Source organism: Halictus rubicundus, chromosome 4 (genome assembly GCF_050948215.1).
Source record: "Halictus rubicundus isolate RS-2024b chromosome 4, iyHalRubi1_principal, whole genome shotgun sequence".
NCBI lineage: Eukaryota > Metazoa > Arthropoda > Insecta > Hymenoptera > Halictidae > Halictus > Halictus rubicundus.
Window position 1 is genome coordinate 12,884,488 of NC_135152.1, and position 25,166 is coordinate 12,909,653.

Here is a 25,166-nt window from a genome sequence, read left to right on the forward strand (position 1 = left end):
CGCTTAGAAAAGTACCACGCTCGCGCAAAAGTTATTGATAGCAGTAGAAACAAGCTTCTCCTCGTTTACTGCTTTTTCCAACAGTATTTACAGTTCAAGGCTCGAATCCAGTAACAAACATGCAATAAAGCTCGCATTAATACCTCGGGCGCCGCGCTTGTGCCATTACCGCGCATTGAAATCACCGGAGCGCAGTACACATTAAATCATGCTCAGCGGCTCCATTATACGCGAATATCGAAGCTACGAGTTTTCAATTGAAAGATTTATATTTGTGAAACGTTTCTCTCGGCTCTCGGAGCTCTATTTAAAGAGTCATAGATCTTCTAAAAGTATAAAAATAGAGAACTGCCGTGAGATGAAGGAATGCCGAAGCAGGAAGACTGGAGGACGTAAAAAAGGTCTAAATAATTTTCTAGGTTTCAGAAGAAAACCGAGAAGACTCTTTTCCTTTCTCGACATTTCTATACGATGGAATCTCTTATTAAGTGTTTGTTGAGTAAGGTACCAACAAATGCTTGATGTTAATACACTTGATACTGCCATTGCTGGTCAGATGACTTTAGTCTGCAATTATTAAAAATGCTTTCGCGGAAAGTGATCCGACAGGTTTCTTCATTCAAGCAAATGCTAAAATAAAAATATTGCAACAAGTACATCCATTTTTAACGAACAGTAAATTTACCGTTGGAAGGATAGTGTAACGTTGATTCTAAACGAGCCAATTGTGAAATATCCTATTGTTTGTTTTCAGTGAAATTGAACAGAGTCGATGGGGCAGACAGTCGATCGAAAACAATTATTATTCCTATTCGAGCGTAACCATTGTCCGCCTAAATTGGGTGCCACGAGCGATTTAGCTACTGGGTAGTTGGCTTCCGCGAGTGGATAAATAAACTCAGCGAAACAAATCGGCCGTTTAGCCCGACAGGCGGTTTCCGGATCGATCGGGGCCACTGCTGTGAAACAATAAAGGCTGATAATTCCCCGCGATACGTTTCGCGCGCGTTCTAAACGCGGATCGCGAATTTAATCCGAGCGGAGCGGTCGATTAATCAGCCGATTCTCCGACGGGCGGATAAATTGCTCTCGCTTTTCAAAGATCCTGCTACCGGGGGATCCCATCGTCCTCGTTCTCGCGTTCCTCGACGTGCTCCTCTCGCGCATCGATCCTCGTGGGGAAATGGATCGCGATCCTTCCGTGCGAGAGAATATCTCGCTCGCGGGAGGAAGCGATGGTTCGAGGAAATCGCTCGAAGACGATCCTCGTTACGCTCGCGACGCGATAACGTCGAGGAATTCCTCGAGAAACGGACCGCTTCTACATAAATTCCGTTGTTCCTTGATTCTAAATGACGTCCGATAAAGTATCGGTTGTCTTCGGCCCGAGAAGGATCAGTCTCGTAGGTATGTAGGTCGCAGCGTCATCGTACTTGTACGGATCGCGAACGTTACCGCGCCACTAGGAACTTTTGCCTTTAGGATATTTTATCCGGCGCAATTTTATTTCCTTTATTCTCGGAAACGATTCGTCATGGTACTCGCTGATTCGATAGTCATTCCTATTCCCCGTCGTTCGGGTGCTTCTCGAACTGAGAGACTTCCGACGATAGGGCAGAACCGTCGATGAAGACAATTTTTAATTTTGTAGAATTGGTCCACAATGGCGACCAGTGGTCACACGACTGTTTAGAACGTCGAGCGGCAGCGCGGCCTTTGCTCTTCTTTCTGCGAAATTTCGCGAGTGTCACTGGCACAGAAACTATGCTTGATCGCTCGAGTTTCCAAGTTGGTAGCACGACAAACTTCCTCGAGCAACGATGCAATTAAGAAACTTCGGATAATCGAAAGATTTAATGGACCCTGGAGAGTCTTGACGGAGTCGATGAAATTTTCCACGAGCCGTGCGAAATCCCGCTTGCGGCGAAAAAGCAAAAGCGAGATCCCTTCCTGCGGGCAGATTCAATTTCGCCGGTGCCGCGAAAGCGAAAGCTTATTTCCGGTCGGACGGACCCGTTTCAATCGGCCCGGGGAAAATAAACCGATAAAAACGAGAGTCGTCCCGATCGAAGCCCCGGGGGCACACCGATTCGGGGGCGCGACGTGATTCTTAATGTTAGAACGCTTGGAGCGGACGGCAATAAAAAGAAGTATAATAAATATAACCGTCTAATCACCGGAGTTGATGGTGCGTCGGGTTCGCGTGACCGACTTCCCCCTAGTATTTCTAGGAAGTAGAACCGGTAGGTCATGACCAGACGCACGATTTAACGGGTTTCAGAAAGGGAGCCTCTGCAAAAATTGTAGGACCTTCAGAAAAAATCCTGCGGCTTTCAAAAAGATGGTGAGGCCTCTAGAAAAATTGTAGGACACTCGGAAAAAATTCTAGGACTTGCGGAAAAATTGTAGGGCCTTCAGAAGGACTGTAACGTCATTGAAAAATTGTAAGATATTTGGAGTATGGCTTTCAGAAAAATTGTAGGATCTTCAGAAGAATTGTAGAGCCTCTGAAAGAATTGTACAATAGGACCTTCAGAAAAAATTGTAGGGCTTCCAAAAAGATTGTGGGGCCTCTAGAAAAACTGTAGGGCACTCGGAAAAAATTCTAGGACTTGCGGAAAAATTGTAGGGCTTTCAGAAGGATTGTAAGGCCACTGAAAAATTGAAAGATATTTGGAGAAATTTCTATGGCTTTCAGAAAAATTGTAGGATCTTCAGAAGAATTGTAGAGCCTCTGAAAGAATTGTACACTAGGACCTTCAGAAAAAATTGTAGGGCCTTCAGAAGGACTGTAAGGCCATTGAAAAATTGTAAGATATTTGGAGTATGGCTTTCAGAAAACTTGTAGGATCTTCAGAAGAATTGTAGAGCGTCTGAAAGAATTGTACAATAGGACCTTCAGAAAAATTGTAGGGCTTTCAAAAAGATTGTGGGGCCTCTAGAAAAACTGTAGGGCACTCGGAAAAAATTCTAGGACTTTCGGAAAAATTGTAGGGCTTTCAGAAGGATTGTAAGGCCACTGAAAAATTGTAAGATATTTAGAAAAATTTCTATGGCTTTCAGAAAAATTGTAGGACCTTCAGAAGGGTTGTAGGTCTCTGAAAAAAATTGTGGGACCTTCAGAAAAATTGTAGGGCCTCTGAAAAAATTGGAGCACCGTTAGAAAAAATTGTAGGACTTACATATCGACTATATAAATCGATGTTGCCAAAGACAATATGGAATTCCGCAGAGATTACGCGGTGTTAGAGACAAAATGGGCAAATTTTCTTGCGAAAGGCATTGGCGACCCTCCAGGAGTGTACAATATACTCGCATGAAATAGTAGCGAATATATTCCGACGTAACGTCGAGGCAAACAAGCCACATCGGAAATAGATGGCACCGAATGGCATCGGATCTAATAATTCTAAAACGGGATTTCGTTCCGCGGAAATTTGCCGCGCGCGAAAGGGGTCGTTCCTGGCAATCGTTCCGTGATCAACAGTTTGCTCCCCATTCATTACATAAAGACAGCTGTACATCAGCCCTTTCAACGACCAATATCTCACCGTACGGCCGACGATTAATCTCTCGCTCGGAGAAAAATAAATCACGTCGCTTTAAAAGCACCGCTGCTGCACGCCACCGCAACATCCAAAATATTTATAGAAAACCGGCGCGCGTTACGACCCCCGTATTCACGCCAGAAAACCCGCAGCATACGCTCCGACGACGACGCGCTGGCCGAAACACTTTCATTCATCCTTTCGTCGAACGATCGTAAAGCTTTCTCGTTAATTACTCCAATTTGGTCCGGCGATCCGTCCTAATTGAATACCAACTTTCCTCGCGACAGCCGCGCTTAGAATTATCGCTCTTCGCGGGTTTCTCGGGCCGCTCGCGAGTGTTGCAATCATTTCGAAGGCTCCAGAATTTTTTGGGGGACCTTACATTTTTTGGGAAGACCTGCGATTTTTTTTAAGACTCTACAATCATTTCGAAAGCCTCAGAATTTTTTCTGGAGGCTCCAAAATATTTTCTGAAGGTCCTACAATTGCTCCAGAGACCCTATAATTTTCCTGAAAGGCCTAGAATTTTTTCTGAAGGCCCTACAATTTTCCCAGAGGCCTTGCAATTTTTCTGAAGGGCTTACAATTTTTCTGAAAGTTCCAGAATTTTTTCGGAATCTCTCCCATCGTTTGAGAGTACCTACAATTTTGTCACAAGCCCGATAATGTTTTTGAAGGTTCTACAACTTTATTATAGGTGGTATGAAATTTCTTAAGTCTTTCAAAGAAAATGATTCTTCCAGTACGCCTAAGCATAGTATACCATGCAGTTGCGCGCTGACTGCCGAAGAACTAGGTAGGTTCGACATAGTAACGAGTCAACTACTTGCCAATGAAGGATCACGTACTGCCTTGGACACGGTTAATTTCATAACGCTTCGGGGCGGACACTTTCATGTTACGCATAATCGATTGACGTTACGTGGATACCTTTCTCCGCGTTGCACCACTAGCTCGCTAACGATCATCAGATCCTCCTAACGATAGTCTTCTTTTCGTTCGCCAATCGACAATTTATCGATAATCAAATAACTCTAACGAGTGCTTCGAAATTGATTACACGAAATTACATTGAAACAATTTATCAAACGAAAGTAATGGAACATCTGAATATTTTGCATCATGACTTCAAACAGCAGAGTGTTAAAAATCAATTTTACTGTCTTCAAGTGAACTCCGAGGTGTCGCATATCCGTGACAATGTAGCGAACGTGTTACGTGAAATTTTTACTTGATTTTTGGCTCGCTAGACCAGCCCATAAATATTCAAATCTGCATTAACATCCCCCAGCAGTCTATTATTAGCTGACACCCCCTGCACCGTATGATGCACGCCGCTTTCGCCCGGAAAATAAATGGCGTAGCAGCAAGAATTATTGCGGCCGAGTATGCTCGTACAACGTCGGAGGATTCTTGCCGCTTTTTCGCGGACGATACATTGCGAAACGGCAAGAATTATTGTGCGCCGTGTGCCCACACACTGTCCAAGTAATTCTTGCCGCTTCCGGCCGCGCGCGATGCACACGAGACCGGCAAAAATCATTGAATTAGTGCGCGCGGTGCTATACCGCTCGCGTCTCCTCTATTAAACTGAATTATTACAGTATACAATCGTTGCCGTGTGCGCTTCCATCATTAATGCAAACCATTTAGAGCGCGCGGCTCTATTCGAACTCGGACCAGGCCAAGAGAGAAAAAGAGAGAGAGAGAGAGAGAGAGAGAGAGAGACCGATGCATTATTCATGAACACAATGTTCAATGTTAGTTTCCAGTTTCGGAGCCAACACCGATTAACTGTTGCCAATGCGCTCGTCGATATCGAATCTTTATTACCTTGTTGTCGTGGCCGAGTCGAATGACCGATCGCCGACAGCCGTACCATCGAATAAACATAAGCTACAAAATAACTTCAAAGAAGACAGCGACGCACAATGGTCGATTTTTCGGAAAAGTGGAAAATCAGCACGGGTTGAAAATTCAATTTATTCGCGTATAATAGAGTTGAATGTACATCTCTTTAGATTGCGGATTTTAATAAAGAAATTAAAAGAAATTAACTAAAAAGGCTATAGAGGGGTGATATGAATTTTTATTTAACTACTGCTTCCGACAATCAATATTTTTATTCTGCATAAAATAAAAATAAATAAATAAATAGAGATATTAAGAGTATCAAATATTTAATATTAAATATTTGTTCACCCCTTCTTTGAAGGGCGCCACAAATGTACGCTAAACGTTGCCTAAATATTGCGCAACGGGTCGCTCGAGTGTGAAAATAAAAAATCCCGAAGATGTCCCACGGACCGAGTGCTTTCGGGCATCGAGTACTATACTAAAAGCGAGTAGTACAGGCGACACCGAAAATGCATTTCGCGGCAGCCCGCTCGTCTAGACGCACATGCTTCTCGATCGCGGTGAAAACTACGAAAATACAAGTTATATCGATTTTCTCGGTCGCGACGACGACCGAAATCCCGGCTAGAGCTTTTCCATTGTTCCCGATCTTTTGCCTGATACGATTCAGTGGATTCTCCCCCTCCGCCGACACTATACACCCTGTTTGAAACACTGGCGGAGAAGTTGTCGAGTCAGAGAGAGCTTTTCTCGTCCGGAGACTTGTTTCTTCGCGCGAACCTTCTCCCTCTCCCTCTTGGGGCCGACTAACGTCTCGCCTACGTGTGTAATCGAACCTCTCGAAAACTTCTGCGAACAGTTTCGCTCCCGATTGCTCCCTCTCCGGCGAGATAAAGCGTGTAACGCGTTTGCTTGAGTGTGAGTTACGTCGTGTTTCGTTAAACAGTTTGACCGGCTGAATCGGCAAGATGTTACATAGAAACGAAGTAGTTTATCGAATCGAAATTATCGAGCCAAGACTCCGTAGATTCGCGATAAGGTAGAGTGACCACGTTACCGACAAAAATAGACGAAAAATGGTTTTACGTGGCTCAACTTGTCGTCCTTATATGAGAATATTTTTCGATGGGAAAGGGCTCATTCGAAAGAGAAAGGTTCAACCTAGCGCGCGCTGGTCATCCCTTGACGAGATTATGCAGATATTTGATAATGTAAGCGATAGAAGTAGGCCAAAAATGAACGATGTGCGTACCGTGGAATGCAAGCATTTTTATGCCATTCGATGAGTTTTCTGGATGAAATCGAGAGTAGCGCTCGCTAGAAAATACCTCCAGCCATAAATTGACAGCAGTTACCGTCCTGCTGACTCTGAAAAAGTCTACTATACCGGGCCCTTAAAAACCAGCGGCGGATCTAGATCATGAGCTGCACCCCAGAGTCCCGTTCAGTCAAAGGGCTCCAATCGCGGTCAAGGAAATAAAAACAATTTAAATTAGAAACTTAAGAAAAGATAAATTATACAAAAATTTCTGGTACTCTGGCTAATTTGGGTTAATCGGGCAGGCCCAGGATTCCGAAATTAACCGCCGCTGCCCGCAACTGCAACAAATTCAACGAGATATCAAAATCGAAAATTTCTTGGATCGTGAAGGCCGAGAGCGCAAAAGAAAAGACTCGGTGATCGTGTCGTTAGGGTGACTATGTCGTGCATAATCGCATCGAGCACGTGCTGAGCTGACATTATGCGGGCTCGGGGGAGGGTGCGCGCGGACTCGTGCCCTCAAGAGGAAAGTGATGTATCCGGTGCAGATGTGACACGAATATTTCCGGATTACGCGGTGTCTCGATTGGCGCGAGTGCGTGTGTGCGTGTAACAGATTCTTTCGGCTCCCGGTCACAATGTCCCCGAGGCCGATGTCGGCGTCGCTGCGCAGAATTACCAACGAAGAATGCAGATTCGTCGTCGACGAACCGCGCGGACGTTGGGCGGTTTTTTTTTTCTTTTTTAATTTGCACTCCATCTCTTTCTCTCTGTCTCTCTCTCTCTCTCTCTCTCTCTCTTTCTCTCTCTTCCTCTCTGTCTTTCTATCGCATTCCGAGATACTCTGGTCGACGTTCGGCAAGCCGGGGTCCGCATTCGTTCCGACCCATATTGCGATTCGTCACACGGATGGAATCTAGCGCGGCATTCGCGAGCCACCTCTTCGAAATTGATTTTTGCATAGTTGTCGGCCGACCATGCTCCCCACGAACGGTTTTCAACCGTTGCGGGGGGCGGGGATCAAGTTCGATATCTGCTCGCGAATCGACTGCCACCGAACCACTTACGGAAAACACGAATTTCTTCTGATTTCTGCTCGCTCTGCGTATAAAACGGTTTTTTGCGGCTCCTTTTCTTGACTGCAAATCGACACAAATTTTTATCGAATACAGTCAAACCTGTTTCTGTGCGGTAGATAGGGACCGCATAAAAGAAACCGCACAAAAAAAAATATTCAGAAACTTCATAAATAGCTATAACAAAAAATTTTTTTCATGCGGTGGAGAGGGACCGCATAAAAAAAAGTCTCACTTAGAAGATATGTCAAAGATTTACGAAATAGCGAGAAAGTGCTTGCCAAACAAAATAAATAATTAAATTACACATGGAAACATTTAAAAAAAATTTAATTTCTCATTTTAAACATGGAGAAATTTTCAAAATGTACATAATTCAATACTAACTGGGTTAAAATCGCTTTCGTCGCTTGAGGATATTAGAGTTGATTTATTTTTTGTTACCATGAAATCAGTGATAAGTTTGATAGAAAACATTACGAGGGTGTTATAATGCCAACACCCCTGGCATTCATATACCGCATAAAAAAAATCGTATAGAAAATGACCGCACAAAAACAGGTTTTTGACTGTACTCGACTCCGTTGAATATGAAACGTCTCAAGAATTACAAGCGACAAAGATACTTCGGAGGAAACATTTTCACAGAAATATTGAGAGGATTCGACTAAAATTTTCCTTTGATCCTGCTTAAAAGCACGGCGACTACAAACGATCGCTAATAAGTTTTCTGAAGATCGTGTCGCATACAAACTGAACTGTTTCGACTCTTTTTCGCTGGAAACGAAGACAACTTTTTATCGAGGCGTTTCAGAGCTTTTCTCTGACTTTATTGAATATTAAATGGCCGCGTCTTGAGACGCTCGTCGACGATAGTAAATAAGGGGTCATCGAGGATACGTGTTCGAGGAGATTTTTATTTTATCGTCGGGTTTATCACTGAGAATAAAGGATACTTTTACCGAACGACATCGATACTCGGGGATTTTCTTTCGTTTCATTGAACGAAAAGCGGCTTTGTCGAAATGAAAGAAATGAACACAGCAAAAATTTCATGTCAGAACGGACGTCTGTTTGGACGCGAATCATTTTCGGTTCAGATAATAAAATTTCGAAATATTCCTTTTCCGCGCAAGCAAACGAATCGAATTTGGCAACCGTCGCCTGCTGGAATTACTTTCACAACAACGTCATGCACGCGTGATTCACGTCGCGTGCGTGACTCGCATAATTTCCATCGTTCTTCTATGTTTCTTCGGTATCGCTCGTTCGATGTTTTATTAAATACCGTGTGGCCCACAAACGAGACACCCGCAGAACTTCGAACCATAATCTTCCGCAATAGAGGACAATAATATTTAATCTAAATTCTTAAAATTCTTACGGTCACATTTATTATTCATGATTAATAATAAAAACATTGCCGCTATCTAGCTGTTTGCATTTTAAATTCGCTACTGTTGCTGGGAAGACGTGACTTACTTCATTTTCATAATTACCGGCATAATCGGTACTTGTTATTTTTCTATTTTTGTAAGCGGACGACGCCATTTACATTTTATTCGAGCTATCTGCTTATTTGCATTTGAACGGTGGGAAATTCTGTTCGAATGAGTTTTTGCTGCATCGACAAGTGGCCCTCCTAGAGTCTTTTCCCAAGAGGCCCTCGCCCTCGTCCCGGGTGATCCTCGACGGTAACAATCGTGTTTTAATTCGTACCGGCACACGTCTCGTTATCTCCTAATCTCAGGCAAACGAGAGTAGGCCTTTTGACCCGAAAAAAATTGCACAAGATTCGTTCGCGAGCAACGAACGAACGAACGAATTGACGCAAACCCTCGACCTCCGCGAAACTCGGCTGCAATTAAAAGTTTGTTGCGGCTGGTCGTGCATGAAAATGGATACACCGGGGGATAATTATTAACCACTGAGCTTAACGACCATTTTCACCTCGACGCGAGGAAAGAAATGAGAGATTGCCATTAAACCGTCCCGTTGACGCTCTTTGCTCGGAGAAATTGCACCGCTTCCGGAACATCAACATTTTCCACTCGGTCCTCAAATAGATAGCAACAATCTATCCCATTATCATATTTTTATAGATTATTTTCATTTATATTTCATTATTTTTAATCCACAAACTTTCAAATCGTGTAACACTTGGAAAAGTTTCACCGTTTCACAATTTCTCTTAAAAAAAATTCTAGTTATCCATCATGCAAACAAAATACAGACATAGGTGTGTACAAAGTCTCAGAGCTTTAAGAGATAATAAAAAGTAATTTTCAAGTTACGTAGCCATGGTAAAGTAATAATTTTTAGAAGAATGAACTTTCAAATTGAAATAATAACTTTGTTAATCCTGCAAATTTCTGAACGAAATTTTCGGGGAACATTGTTGGAATATTACAGAAGAATTATTTTCAAAATTGAGACGGTTTCGTAATTGATTCCCTATAATTTTAGGGAAGTGTATCACGAAGTTTTCTCCAAAGCAATCTTCGTCCGTCGTTCAGAAAAATTGACTCTGTTGGTGGGAAGTCGCGAATATTCCGAAAGTTCCTTCGTGCGTGGAGAGCGATCTGGTTTCCTGCGAAATTTCGCGTCTGAGAATAGGTATCACGACGACGCGAGTAATTGAAGCGGACGGCCGCGTTCCAGACGAGCTTGAACCGCCTCGGAGCAATTCCGCAGCGGCGAAACCGCGTCTGGAGCCGTCAGACACACGGCCGGAGTTTCCCCCGTTGGAGTTCCGACGGTACGCCTAACTTGTGATAACGTCGGACATGTTTCTACACCACTGCCTTATCTCACGAGCTCGCAGAAAATTTTCCAGGATCCGTTGACTTCCGCGAGGTTTTGTATTCATTCTCGCAAATACTATTATCATTCGCGGTATGAAACTGCATATCAATTAATTGTTTCAACCCTCGAGCAATGTGACATTTATCACCCTTACCCTTAAGGGAGGACTCTCGTGTAACGGCGGTTAAAAAGGAGTGATTTTTAAGAATTTTTTCAGAATAACTATTCGACATGCGGGACTAGACCTTTGGGGGATGTAAACAGATAGTCTGAAAGTACAAGAGGTCTTTTTTTCGTTCAATTCTTCTCATTATTTGTCTACTTATTATTATATTAGTGACGTCATGTTCCAACGCGTGTCCAAACGAAACCAGGAATTCTACGTAAGCTCACACGTTTTAGCATATAAATCAGTGTCCCACATCTTGTACCACACACTAACCCGACTAATACTGCTTACTCTAGATTCGGGATCATTATGCAAATTCAATCTTCTAAGGACAGATTTTAATAAACATTTTCGTCAAGCGAAGAAATAGTGAAGTTTTGTGTCTAGATATTTTTAAATTCGTATTTCGTCGTACTTTGCATATGTTCCTTTACATCCGGTATACGTTACACGTTTTACACGGGTGAAGCAGGATTGATCTTATAACAATCGTTAAATAATTAACAGTCTGCGGCGGTCCACAGCTTTATTAATTATAGGTGCTTGTGAAAGAGTAATTGGAATTTCTTTAATAATTGGAATTGTACATAGATATTATTTCTTTTCTTGGCACGATGTTTCTTCATGTTACCGCGTGCAACGTTCCCCTATATTCTCTATGCTTTACACGTTTTTACGCCCCTAATACGCTTCGGCGAGTTTCTTCGACGGATATTTCATAACTGTAATCTAAAGTTTGCGATTCCGCGGGATATCCGTGGCTCGGTAAAACACAACGGGGGAGGGGGGGGGGGTGGGGACGAAGACTGTAAGTTACGCGGATAGGCGGGGTATAGTGGTGGAGCAATACATCGTGCCGGTTTAATTGAATACGATCTCCCCGGGTCCCAGAACGGGAGAATCATTTTACCCGACCTACACGAAATTCACCGATCTCGTGTTTCACCGGATATCCATGATCCGAAGCCGGACTTATATTCTCCCCGTTCCCCGTAAAAGCAAGCTCGATTGCCGTTCGATATTCGAGTCACGCTCGCCGTCCGGCATCTCGAGTAGCTTCGCGACCGTCCGAGAAAGTTTCGCTCGAAACTTTAAATAAGCCCGCAAAACCTCGGTCACGCCGAGCCAACCGAAGCCTCCCGGCCCCCTTATTAAATCCCGTTTCGTCTCCGACACGTCCGTTTCCTGATTCGCGTTGATATTACAACGCAAAGAGACCGTACTACTTCCCGCGATTCCAAATTTCTGGGATTCTCTGTCCGGGGTCCATTGTGACCGATCATGCCAAGAAACGAATTCTATTTCCCTGGGTATACGCCGTTCAAGTGGCGCGTCACGTTTAATATTAGGATCAATTAAAATTAGATTCGACTGTATTCGACCGTGGTTTTTACTCGGCTGCAACATTCTCGCGCGATGTTCGGCAACGCGAGGCAATCGCGACGGTTCTTCCCCCCTAGAGCAGAGTTGCTCGACATGACTATTAGCGGGCAAGGACGCCCGCCGATGCCCGCGGGCACAGCTACGAGCAAAGCTATGGGCAAGTGACTTAGCGGAGTGGGGGTAGGCCGTAGCACAGCCGAAGCTGGCCACGCGACAACGCGCGTGACAAATACACGCGGCATTGCCCGTAGGGGCGTGGCTTCAGGCCCGCCGCTCTGCGTATGCCTAGGGCCAGTGTCGCCAGATCAAGACTTGTTCCCCCACTCTAATTTCCTCTTCACGTGACGCGTTCCATCTTTGTCCTGCATACTCCGGTACTGGCGGAGAGAGGGTAACTTTTTCCCCTCAATTCGTGCTGCTTCCCCTCATCTGGCGACACTGTCCAGGGCAAGAAAATCGCTGCCCGTACGGGCAGACGCTGAACAGCTCTGCCCTGGAGTATGCCAACAATATCCAGCTATTGGTCAGCACAGTATGCCGCCTGAACGATCAAGTCATTGCGAAATTCAAACAACGGAGGATCGAGCGAAATTTCGAAGAAAGTTTCTTCGAGAAAATTCGACGTACTCCTGCTCTATAAAACAATTAATATCAATTGGCCAACCCGATCTTAAAATTCCTCTTCCATTCATTCGCGATAGTGGACAATGATACATCAGATTCCGTTCCATTTAATTAGCATAGTATTTAGGCGCTCACGTAGATCCAACAAACATTGTCCGTAGGGGCGTCAGATGAAGACTTGTTCTCCCACTCTAACTTCCCCTACTACCGCGCTATCCCCCACGCTTCCGTCGCGGTCTCTGTCGCGCATATTCCAGTACTGGCAGAGAGAGGGTAACCTTTTCCCCTGAATTCGTGCTCCTTCCCCTCATCTGACGACACTAGCCAGGGCAAGAAAATCGCTGACGTACGGGCAGAAGCTGAACAGGTCTGGCTTAGGGGATCGGTATCCACTGCAATTAGCGCGCGATTCCATTAGCGGGACACGACACGCGCGTTGCCGCGTCGTTTCGCGAAACGTAAAACGAGGGAAAGCAGGGTGTTTGTCTGTTGTTGTTGCCTCGCCCGTGTTCCTACGGTCTGAATAGATAACGGGTAAGATTCGGGACGAGACTACGCGGGTCCGATGTCGCGCGCGACAGTTTTTCCAGCAGCGGCGAAGTTTCCGATTGCGTCCGTGAAAAACGACATGTCGTAAACATGAGACGGATTCGCCGACGCGGATCCAGTGAATTTCGTCCCGAGGGAAAACCCGGAGAGACCGGATGGAAACCAGTTCGCTTCGAGGCTTCGACGCTGTTATATACTATCTCCTCCTGTATCTCACGATTTTACTCGCTCGAAGAGAACCAGATGATATTTCCATCGATGTTTATATCGAAGAACCAACGCGGCTCTGGATACAGTCAGTAAAAATTAATGAACCGGTGGCCAATCGTGGCCCTTTCTTTTTACCGCATTGTAGATTCTTAATTTTTCCCGTAATTGCGGTTCTAGCTTTGCAGAAACTTGTCCGAGCCAGTGAAAACTGAATTGAAGAGTTGTAACAGAGAATTAAATTGCCACATCTTCCCACGCTTTCTCCCTTGAAAAATGGCGCAGGGTGCAAAGAGAACGTCGGATGAAATTGAATGAAGCTTGCTAAGTTACTGATTGGCATAATACAATTCTCTCAGATGAAACTTTAGCTCGCGTTCATTCTGGAACGCAAGCCCCTCGAAAATTGCGAGTTTCATAAAATTTTTACAGTCTCTGACGCGCCGTATTATGTAGATTCAAACAGAGACAAATTTTCTCCTCCGCCCATAAATTCACCCGGAAAGAGGTATAACCAACCCTCTAAAATTTTATGCTCGACCGCACTATTTTTTTGTCGTGCTGCTCGCTCGACATCCTGCAAAAATGAACTACAGAAAATTGTATCAACTTGTAAAGAAACGAGAACGAAATCAAAAAATTACCGACTTTAATCACAGTAAAATTCGACAAAATTAATTTCTACATAAATTATATAAATTGAAACAATCAATTCCTAAATGAAGCACTGTAGACGACATATGTAATTCATCACGTGGTTAAAGAACGAATTGTTCGTTGTGGTTTCAGTAATTCAATCACCCACACTTACAACGAAAAAAAAGAAGAAAAAAATTATTACCCAAAATTAAGCGAAGTCGATCGACTGAATGAGGAACAAGATGGCCGCCGAAACGGGTTATCAAGAATTGCAGAAAACGGCGAATCGTTTAGTTTTATCTGGACCGCAGAAAGGGTAGAAGAAAAAAATGCGCATTATTTCGCGGAAACGACGTCGCATAAAGGGGGGCGTCGGCAGTAAAATGGTGTAGGACGTCGCGGAGATAAAGCTATGATGAAAAGTGGCAGCTCGACGAGCGGAATAACGATGACCGTGACGCAAACTCGCCCCCTCGAACCGAAATCCCGACGAATTCCCGTCTCCTTCGTCCGTTTTTACGACGCGTCGGGATCCCCGTGGGCGAATCGATGGCCCCTTTAACCGTCCGCCATCTTGAATCGGGGCCGCGATTGTAATGCGGTCCCGAGCATAAATCCGATCGACTGGTCGTCTCGGAATCGTCAAACTCGAGTGCACGTCGAGAACCTCTAGTCGAAACACTGTCCGGAAGGGTGCCCCCCCCCCCTCCGTGTTATTATTCATTCAAAAGAGACGGAAACGATCTGTCGTTCGCATGCGAATCGTTAGGTTAGGGCTCCCAACATGGAGACTTGAATGCCCAACGTTGACAAGAGGGGTTTAAGGTAAACCGAAAATTATGGTTCTCTTGAAACTTCAACGACTTCGCCGAGATTTTGATAGATACATCAAGAAGTTGCCGACTTTCTTGAAGAGACTCTCCTAAGGGCTGCAAGAACTCGTAAAACCCGGGCCGGTCCTTACCCGGGCTTCTTTATCCTATTTTATGGCGAAATTCTTGTTGTATGCTCACATACTCGTCGTAATACCAATTTTACATTTCTGTATAGTCGACAAAATTTTGTAACTTTTCTAGTACAGGAAAATTGTGAAGGAAGCTCTTCCACTTTTCATTACGTATTATTAGACTGCGGATTTTATGCACTCATCACAAAAATTGCAATTTGTCACAGCGTAGGAACCGACAGAACTGAACTGTATTGACATAGAGTACTTTTGACCCAGTAAAATTATTAAAAGAAGGAAATAAGTGGCTCCTATGTCATATAACAAATTCAGAATATTTAAGATCCTCAGTCTACTTTTTATCCCAGTATATTAGTTCAATTTCTTAACATTATAAATGAAAATATTCGTACAATAAATTCTTCTTCTGAAGAATCAAAAATCCAAGTCCTTCACAAGCTTGCAAAGATTAAGAAAAGTGTACAAAGCTTTAAAGCTGCCTAAGTTCCCTTACTAATAGTAATGGCGCTGACAAAAACTGCCACCATTTTGTATCCATACGGTAAACTCCAAGTATTCACGAAAGAACCGATGATACACAAAAATTATAAACAACGACGAAATTGATAGAACTGTGTCCATGCGATATGAAAAATCGTCGCGCGTACGTGACGCTGTTCGCGAACGTGTTACTATAATTAACAACCTGATGCAATTAAGTCGACGCATAAATTACGCACATTTTAATTTTTTTGCATGTGCCGTCAGTATTATTTTCCCTTTGGACCACAAGTGGTTCCTCGAACGAGGTATCCATACGAATGTTAATATAAATTCCCGGCGAGCTCCAAACACTTTCGCGAGCAGAAACGAAGTTCTGAGAGGAACGGCGACGAAGTTCTCTCTCTCTCTCTCTCTCTCTCTCTCTCTCTCTCTCGAGCATACGAGAAATCAATTCTCCTCCATTTTTATGAGTTCTTCGCCCCCACCGACGAAATCGATCGATGTTTATCCGGTCGGGTGTGAAGCGGGATAGAGAAAGAACGTCGACGGAAGAACGAATTAATAGTGCCGGTAGGAAATGATTAATTGCCGTTGATAACGAAAACGAAGGTCGAGGATCCAGTAGCTCGGTTCTTTGAGATTCATCGGCGGATGAGAAATTAGTCTTGACCGAGATCCCCGGAGGACGATTAGGACTGTCGAGGAAACGTCGTCGGCTTTCTCGGCTGAAGGATCGCTTTTGTGACCGCTAAGTCTGCATTAGTGGTTAATGGTCAGAGCAATATAGCTGTTAATGATCGCTCTTATTATTTGGGGAGAGACCTTGCGGAAAAGTTGTTGAGCGCAGCTTATTATACCAGACTGCGGATTTTATGTGTTTATAAGAAAACGGCGTACTGTATGCGGTATTATACAAGTACTGTTAGGGGAAGGGACCCAATTACTGTGCCTATATTAATTATACTTATTTTTAAAGCATAATGAAAATTAAAAAATAGGTACATAGCATTTATAACTGATTCTAATGGAAAAATGTAATATCTCTTTTTTAATATTCATTATGCTTTAAAAATAAGTGTAATTAATACAGGCACAGTAATTTTTTTCCCTTACCCTATGAGGTATTATATCAGCTTCTTGTGCATAAAATGATAAAAACTGGTAGAATAGAAATATTCTACGTCGGAGGAAATGTATGTTTTTCGAGTTAAAATAGCTCCGAATGCAAAGGTTTGAATTGACACTGCCGTGGCGCAGTGGTCAGGGTGCTAGTTTTCGACGAAAACGTCCAAGGTTCGAGTCCCGTTCGAGTAAGATAAAAAAAAAATACTGTTTTCAAATACCCCCCGATTTTTATCATGAATGCATGAAATCGGGAGTCTAGAAATAACGAATAGCAGTTCCAGTTTATTATACGTGTTTGCCCGTCTAATTGTATGTCAACATCGTTCGGCGAATTAAATTCGCGAGGCAGACGCGCGCGCAGCAATTATCCAAACAGCGCGCGGGAGGTTTCGGGAAATTGAGTTTGCGGAAAAATTTGGATATTTTCCGGCCGAGGCGATCGCGCCCGGTGACTTATGAACGGGTATCGTCGGATCGGGAACAACGGGTATCGCGGATTCGCAACGCGATACTGCGACTCGGCGACGAAATACATATCGCCGGTGCCGATTCTGTTGGAAACCGACGGTGTGTGTTTGTAATCCCGGACGATCGCCGCTTTTAATGGCTCGATTCGAGGCCGAGCGTGTCCTAGAAAACGTTGCGTGAGCGATGCGAACCGGGTTTATATACACACGTATGTACATACACACCTGGGAAAGTGATCGCACACCGCGTGTCTAGACACCGCTGACGATTTTCACTTTCGAATATCGGTTCACCTGGTGACCGACCCGCTCGTGTAATCGACTCGTTTCGATCTCGCGTGACGCGACCTTCGCAGGGCGAATACCTCTTTCGACCCGCCCACACCGTTAAGACGGGTCCTGCCGACAGGTCCGAATTTATTCTGTCACGAAGGAAATGCTCGAAGGAAAAATTCCTTGCCCTTGAAAAAGTCAAATTTCCTCCACCCGTTAAAAAATTAAGCTTCTTTCTCTTCCTTCGTTTCTTCTTTGTATCTTTCGGTATACGCATGCATGTTTAACACGTTGACCCTGTCCGTGCAGACACGGAACGCTTCCGCTCCACGGAACTTTGAGAGATCAAAAAAATACGTGTCAAATTTAATTAAAAATCCTATCCTATCCTATTTTCTAATTTAAAGTTTTTTTCTGTCATAAAAATCGGTTCATTCTAACTCTTCACTTTTGATGTTATCAAATAAGCTATTTCGATGGTATAGAACTTTTGGAAGCAATCAAAGTGTCGGTTGTTCTCTTCAGCAATTTTTTTCAGAGATCCTTTTCAGCCAGCATACACCTACGTAAATTGTGTTTCAACCGCAGAATCTACCGATAGAATGTTAACAACTTTTCGATCTCGCGTGGATTGCATTTTACTTTTTTCATCTGTCTTCGTCGGTGTCAGTTTCATCCAATACAGAGAATGCATCTGATAGAATTCAGCGACCCACCGTATCTGGATCAAACGAAATTTATAAATATAAATTCGCTCTCGGAGCTCGTTCAATTCGCGTCTCCTATTTTTTCATTTATCTTTTTCGCCATCGTCTCTTCCATATCTTGATAAATTTAAAAAAAAAACATTTTGTTCATCAATTTACGGTCACCGAAAAACATTTTTCAACACGACGGACATTCAAGTACAATTTATCTACAATCTCCATTTTATACCATATCACCCGTAAATGTAACCTGTCGAGTGATACGATCAGCTCACTAAACTCACAATCAGCGAATTCTTATAAAATCTTACTGAACATAAAAACTGAACTGAAGATTGTAAAACACCATGTTCTCGTTTAATAATTTAGGTCGGATTAAACATGTGTACAATACTGCTACATATAATATCTAAACTGCAGATTTTATGCATTTATGAGATAAATGAGTAGATAAAATATAAAACAGCAAAGAGATTAACAGAATTTAAGAAACTCAATGTATTAATTTTCATCTTGTGAAAATTATTTGAACATTTTATTTGAAAGAAATACATTACACAACACATACAGCAGGAAATCAATCGTTTTACAATATGCAAAAAACATAAATGTATGAATTTTCATCCTGAGGGACATATGAGGATTAAAAAATGGAGGATCAGTGTTTTACTTTTAAAACTGGCGTAGATCTTCGAACTGCTCCAAGAAAAAGAGTTCCATCCGCTCGTCCTTCGAACTTGATTTCCGTGCACCGAATACCAATTGTTCTTTTCGTTATCGCGTTAGACCTTCCTCGAGGAATTTCCTCGGAAAAATAAAAGCTGCCTCGCCCGGCCCCGTAAAACCAGATGAATTTTCGCTTTGGCGGGCTGATCCGGCTGAGACGGAGCTAAGGGCGGAGGAAGAAGATGGCATTAAAAAAAAAAGAAGAAGAAAAACTGTCGTTTTCTTCCATAACTTTGCAGGATCCGGGAGGATGCGCGTGCGTGCCGGCCTCGATCGATGTGTAGAAATGTACGGGGAATACCGTGGACCACACGGAGCCATGGAATCCTTTTTTCTCCCTTTTTCCAAAACCTCTTCGAATCCTTTCGATATATCCGAGCTGCTGCTCGCCGAGTCTTCTTCGATCGACAGGTCCTCGACAGCCAAATTGAATAAGTTGCCACCTTAAATCATGAATACAAGGAATACAGAATACTCGAGAAGTATTGGGGGCTACCCCGCTGAATAATTCAGGAGGAGATCAAGCAAATATCAGCCGCCAAGGGAATACAGAGGACGCTTTTGTACAGGGTGTCCCAAGAATGTATTTCGTTGAAAAGGCTGATTCCTAAGGTCATTTGAAATAACTTTTTCCTTTGCGAAAATGTTCTCCGTGGCTTCGTTTAGGAGTTATTAACGAAAAACGCGGGCCAATCAGAACGCCGATACGGCGGACGGACCGTGACTCGGCGACAGGTCCCGTTGAGCGCGACGTTCGCATTGGCCGAGCCGTAATCCGTCTACTGTAGCTGCGCTCTGATTGGTCCGTGTTTTTCGTTAATAACTCTTTAACGAAGCCCCGGAGAACATTTTCGCAAAGGAAAAAGTTATTTCAAATGCTTCTAGGCATCGTTTGGGACACAATATTTTCGAACACGCGTCAAACTCGAAGAAAGGAGGAAATTGCTATTTGGCTTTCGTCTGTGTACAAATTAATTCGTGGCTCTTACCGACCAACCAAATTAATTGATAACTCCTCCAACGAATTACAATTTTATGTTGAAATTGAGTCACTCAGTCACCATATTGGTGGTCACCCAAAGTGGAGATTTTTTTTTTTTTAGAGTGGAATATATTTTATTCGATTGTAAATAATCAATAAGTTCACGAAGTAATTTGTACACGATAATTGACGAAGAACATTTTTACTTCGATCATGTTTCACTTAATCTGCCGTCTAAAAATGATGATTATACCGTGTGGTTTATGCTTGTGTACGGCTTTTATTAATTCACCTAGACGTTCCTTTTATTAAGTTATCATTGGACTATTCGGGATGAGACTATCTCCCGGTTAATTCGAGGATCTCGCTGGGGAAATCTAGAAAATTTCCTCCGTCATTCTGACCGCTGCTTACTCAATCCCCCCTCTCCCAGTAAAGTGATTTTCCAGATGACGGTATTATGGTGGCCATAGTATCAATTACACGCCGGTTACCCCTTAACGGCCACATAAATTCGCCGATATCGAGTACGAAACCACTTGAACACGACCGATATAGAATGGCCCGTCCCTCTGCGCTCGTGCGTCGAACGCGTGCTCGAGTACGTCATTTCAAATGTCTGTGCGGAATATTCTTCTGCAAATTACCAACATATTTCATCTTTGGCCACTTGGACGGTACGAACCGAATTATATCGTGACCAGCACGCCCATAATCCATACTCCTTGATAAACAAGGTCTCGTACACTAATATTCACAAATATTATTATTATAATACACAAGTTATTATTCTACAATTTTATTTTAAACATTTGTTCATTTATACTGAACATGTCCGATTAGAAATTTAACATCGATTTCCTTGATGAAAGATACACATTCATGTTTTGTTTTATCCCCAGGTTACGGCGATTGAAAACATTGAAACAATTAATTTATAGACGATGCGCCATTTTCGCAGATATGAACGGGTTGGAAGTCTAACTACACTAAATTGTTATCATTTTCATGTGAATGCTTGAAAATTGCAAATATGCATTTAGCAGCACTGTAGAACATGATTCTTCTCTTCTTAAAAACTATGTTTTTTGAACCGTGACTCCAATACTTTGGTCACTAACTAATAAGTAAATCAATACAGCTTCCACTGTGATTTCTGAAACTAGTCGTATCAGATAAATTCAAAAATTGCATTAACTGATAGAAATTGAAGTGAGTATGCTTCCCGAAACTGGGACACAGCAAATAAACTAAAAAACTGTTTTAACGAACAAAAATTCAAGAAAAATCTCCAGTAAATTTGATTCTGACTGGACGTAACAAATAAATTTAAATTAAACAGAAATTGAAGAAAATTTACCAGAGAGTGTGTTTTCCGAAACTAGCCATGACAAATAAATTTAAAAAATATATTGAAGAGCAAAAATTAAGGGAAAATCAGTTCGATAGCTGCGAGCAAGTTGCACGCTAAACGCGTCAGATTCGGTGCGCGTGAATTACGCCGGGAAATATTTCTTCCCCATAAAGTTAGGCTATCTGTAACTGTTCGACAGTTTGTCTAGCGAAACGTCAGTAGTACAGGAGCGGAATTAGTCTGTCATAAACTGTTCGTATCTGGTTCGCGTCTCTGTGGAAACGTTGAACGGAGGGTTCGTCGAGGCACGGGGGAGCGCAGCTCGTCAAGGAGCGCTTAATGACGCTTCACGCTTGAAAATATAGGGCGTAGCGACAGTAGCCAATAAATTTTTCGGTTTACGAGTTTTTACTATTCTCCTTTTTCCTCCACCCCGTTCCTCCGCCTCTTCCTCGCTGCACCTCTTTCTCTCTCACCTCGTTCGCTTTTCTGTGGTTCCTTTTTATTTTGGACCACCTCGACGACGCTGCCACGTTGTCGCGCGCTCAGATGCGGACTTCGTTATTTTCGTTTCTTGTTGCTTAACGTTGACAGTCCGGCTCTCCGGTGCAGTTTCTCCCTAACCAATTGTTCGAAGCGTTCAACACGCCCGGTTTCATAATTCACTTTTTCTCGTGGATCGTTGCAGAGACCTGACGAACAACAACATAACCGACATTCCAGTCCGTGCCTTCCATCGAACTTCCAATCTTGAAGTGTTGTAAGTATTCGCGCTCTGCATAGTCATTTTTTCTCGGATTAATTTCACATTTACTCCCCGCAATTAACCCATTTGCATCGTAAGGAAATATGAAGAAAAGGCCTTTATCACCAAACTTTTTTTTTATTATATTTAAGTACAAGAATAATTTTGTAACAAAAATAAGAAGTGAAAGAACTTCATATTTCAGCATTATAAGAAAAAATAAATTGACGGTATATATACGCTCACTCCACATGTTGAATTCCATTCAATGCTCACCTGATTGGTACTCAATGCACTTGCTACTCACTCCACGCGATCAATTTTTCGCACACATTGTTTACTGAATGGTGATTTACATTGTTACTACTCATTGAATTTTCTACATTTTCTTGAACCTTTCCTCCTCGCACGCTCTTTATGTTTTGTTGTTTATTCTCTAAAGTTTTACGGCGACCGGGTATAGCACGATCCAGAAATAATATTCTTCTTTCTCTACGAACCTTTGTATTTTTCTTTCAGACTACTCCGACGAAATCGTTTGCACACGATCGCCGACGATGCATTCGCAAACTTAACGAGCCTTCGAGTATTGTGAGTGTCCCGACCAAAAAAGAAAAAAACAAATCTTGCACGAAAAAAAAAGAGAAAATGTTTAGATGGTTTTTGGTTCCGGTAACGGAGGCCCAGAACACGTTAAGCAAAAACATGGGATCTCGACGAGCATACGTATCCGTGTCTGCTAAAAATTGTAATTCTTGTCTGCTTTGTAGGGAGCTCGATGACAATTATTTAACAAAAATTCCGACCGCGATCGTAAACCTCTCTGGCCTTGAAGACCTGTAAGTGTGCATCGATTAAGTAAAATGTAATTTGACAACTTTTTTTTACATTCTACGATACCATTCTTCCTATATCGTATCGCGCGTGTCTCGCCCGGCTAATGAAAAATTAAAAATCATTCTCTAGCATTTGCAATCTCTTCACTCGATGATCATTTCGCGTGTAAAATCGAATCATTCGTTCAAGCACGTCCACGCCATTTTGCGTTCGCATAAACCAAAAGTTCGTTCCTTTGTTCCTACTCCTTTAACGTTACCTCCAATATCCATCGTAAATATTAAGAATTAAAAAATTTGGATATTTCAAGCGACAAAGACTGATGGCAGATAAATACAAAAGCAAACTAAATGACAAGTTCTTGGTCCTTCAAATTTTGCTAATTTTACTAAATTCAATATCAAAGATAATTGCTCTGTTAAAACAATCTCTGTTCCCATTTCTCCATTACAGAATAAAAATACTGTCAAACACGTCCCAACACTAGAACCAGAAACAAAACTAAAAACCAGAGACCCGACAAAATGGCGGCTTCCAAAATTTTTTACTTACACATATGCACTCACAGAAACGTTATTCAACAATTCTGTTTCTTTGTACTACGATAAAAGTCGCAGAATAAAAGCGTTCTTCTTATTTTCACAAAGTAACGTAAAATAGTCGCTGTTAGTGCTCCATAAATCTAGAATTAAACTTCCCGTGCAAGCCCTTCCGAGCCCTTTCAAGCCTTCGATTCCCTGCTTCGCCGTGAACTCACGACTCTCATAAATCATCGAAAAAATTCCCGCACCGCTAAAAGCAACGCAAAGTGGCGCTGAACGAAGGAATTCGCGGCGGTGCATAAATCGTTCGCTCGCAAGAAATCGCCGCCGGCACGGAATGTCTCCTTCTTTTGTTCTCTTATTTCTCTGTCGACGAGGAAGCCAAGAAAATCGTATCCGTTTATGTTCCGTCCGGTTCCGCAGGTCCCTGTCGAACAACAAGATCGAGACGGTGGATGGCCAGACGTTCCGGCGGGTCGCTAATCTGCTGTCGCTCGATCTGCGAGGGAATCCGATCAAGGAGATCCACGGGGATGCTTTTCGGGATCTACGGAAGCTCCGTAAGCTGTGAGTACAGGCGTTCCCCGATTTTTTTCCCTTCCATGGCCGTTTCAGCGGGGGTCTCTCCTGTAATCTGAAATCGAAGCAACAATTTAAATCCGCACCCTCCTAACGTGACCTCTTCGGGGTGGTTTCCGGGGCAGGGTGATGTCTCGATATACATGGAACGCATCGAACGTGGAAAAGAGCTGGCTTGGGCATTATTTGGGAAATAATCGTCAAGATAATACATATATTATCCAATTTATATATTAGTTTCTTTAGGAAAGTAGTTTTTTAAAATTATTTCATTATTCGAATGTCAAATGAATCGCTTCGGATTATGTTGTTTAAAGCATTTGGATAATGAAGAATTCAGACCTCGTCGGTTCGGATACTAGAGGTTCTACTGAATCGAGAATTGCACGAGCAAACACGCTACGAATTGTGTCGTCTTTGGACTCATTTTACTCGCAAGAATATCAGGAATATGCTGGTAACGCTTTTATCGAAAAATGATTAAAATCGTAAATGTTTTGTCATTGTATTAGAAGATCCGTAGACGACGTTATCGAGCCTCCGAACGGGTACGCTCGCCGGTATTTTGTCGCGAGCATTATGCGCATCTCTCGCATAGATCGAGACATTACCGTAGTCGAATCCGATTCGTAACGTGCACGAGGAGGCAACAGCGAGGATAAGCCGGTCGAGGAGCGACTTATCGAGATCAGGCGAGATATCAGTCCGTAACGATCTGTCCCCGTTCGCAGGATTCTCTCGAACCTGAAGGAGTTGCGGATATTCCCGAATCTAAACGGCACACGGTCGTTGGAGGTGTTGAGATTAGACCGAGCCCAGATCGCGGACGTACCGGCGAATTTGTGCGAGAGCTGCTCGAGATTGAAAAGTCTGTGAGTATCGCTGAGATCTCGTCGGGAGTTAGAGTGGCCGATCCTGAACCTGTCTTTTTCAGTGATTTGAAGTCGAACTACCTGTCGGAGGTGCCTAATTTGAGGAACTGTAGCGAGCTGAGGGTTCTGTGAGTAGTCGACACCTTTTGTATAATTTGTTCATCATTCTGGAAGATTTTCATAACGCTTTTGCGAAATAATTACGAACGCTTTTCTTCAGGGACTTGGCCAGCAATCGCATCTCCTCGTTGATGGACGAGCCGTTCAGGGGGTTGAACTTGCTGCACGATCTTCTTCTGTCGAACAACAAGCTGAGGATCATCTCGAGCGACTCGTTGGCTGGGCTGCCGAGACTGCAGCTGTTGTAAGTAGCGTAGCTTGTAGCT

General features: G+C 43.1%; 1 protein-coding gene across 2 annotated transcripts in view; it reads left to right on the forward strand.

Moving 5' to 3' along the window:
* Rk (G-protein coupled receptor rickets) overlaps nucleotides 1–25,166 on the forward strand; it is a 38,434-nt gene that overhangs the window by 4,634 nt on the left and 8,634 nt on the right. For both annotated transcript variants that reach the window (XM_076786810.1, XM_076786811.1), the window contains exons 2-8: nucleotides 21,894–21,965; nucleotides 22,470–22,541; nucleotides 22,721–22,789; nucleotides 23,753–23,896; nucleotides 24,640–24,780; nucleotides 24,843–24,908; nucleotides 25,001–25,144. In XM_076786810.1, coding sequence (XP_076642925.1) covers nucleotides 21,894–21,965; nucleotides 22,470–22,541; nucleotides 22,721–22,789; nucleotides 23,753–23,896; nucleotides 24,640–24,780; nucleotides 24,843–24,908; nucleotides 25,001–25,144 — 708 coding nt within the window. The remainder of the gene's footprint in view (nucleotides 1–21,893; nucleotides 21,966–22,469; nucleotides 22,542–22,720; nucleotides 22,790–23,752; nucleotides 23,897–24,639; nucleotides 24,781–24,842; nucleotides 24,909–25,000; nucleotides 25,145–25,166) is intronic.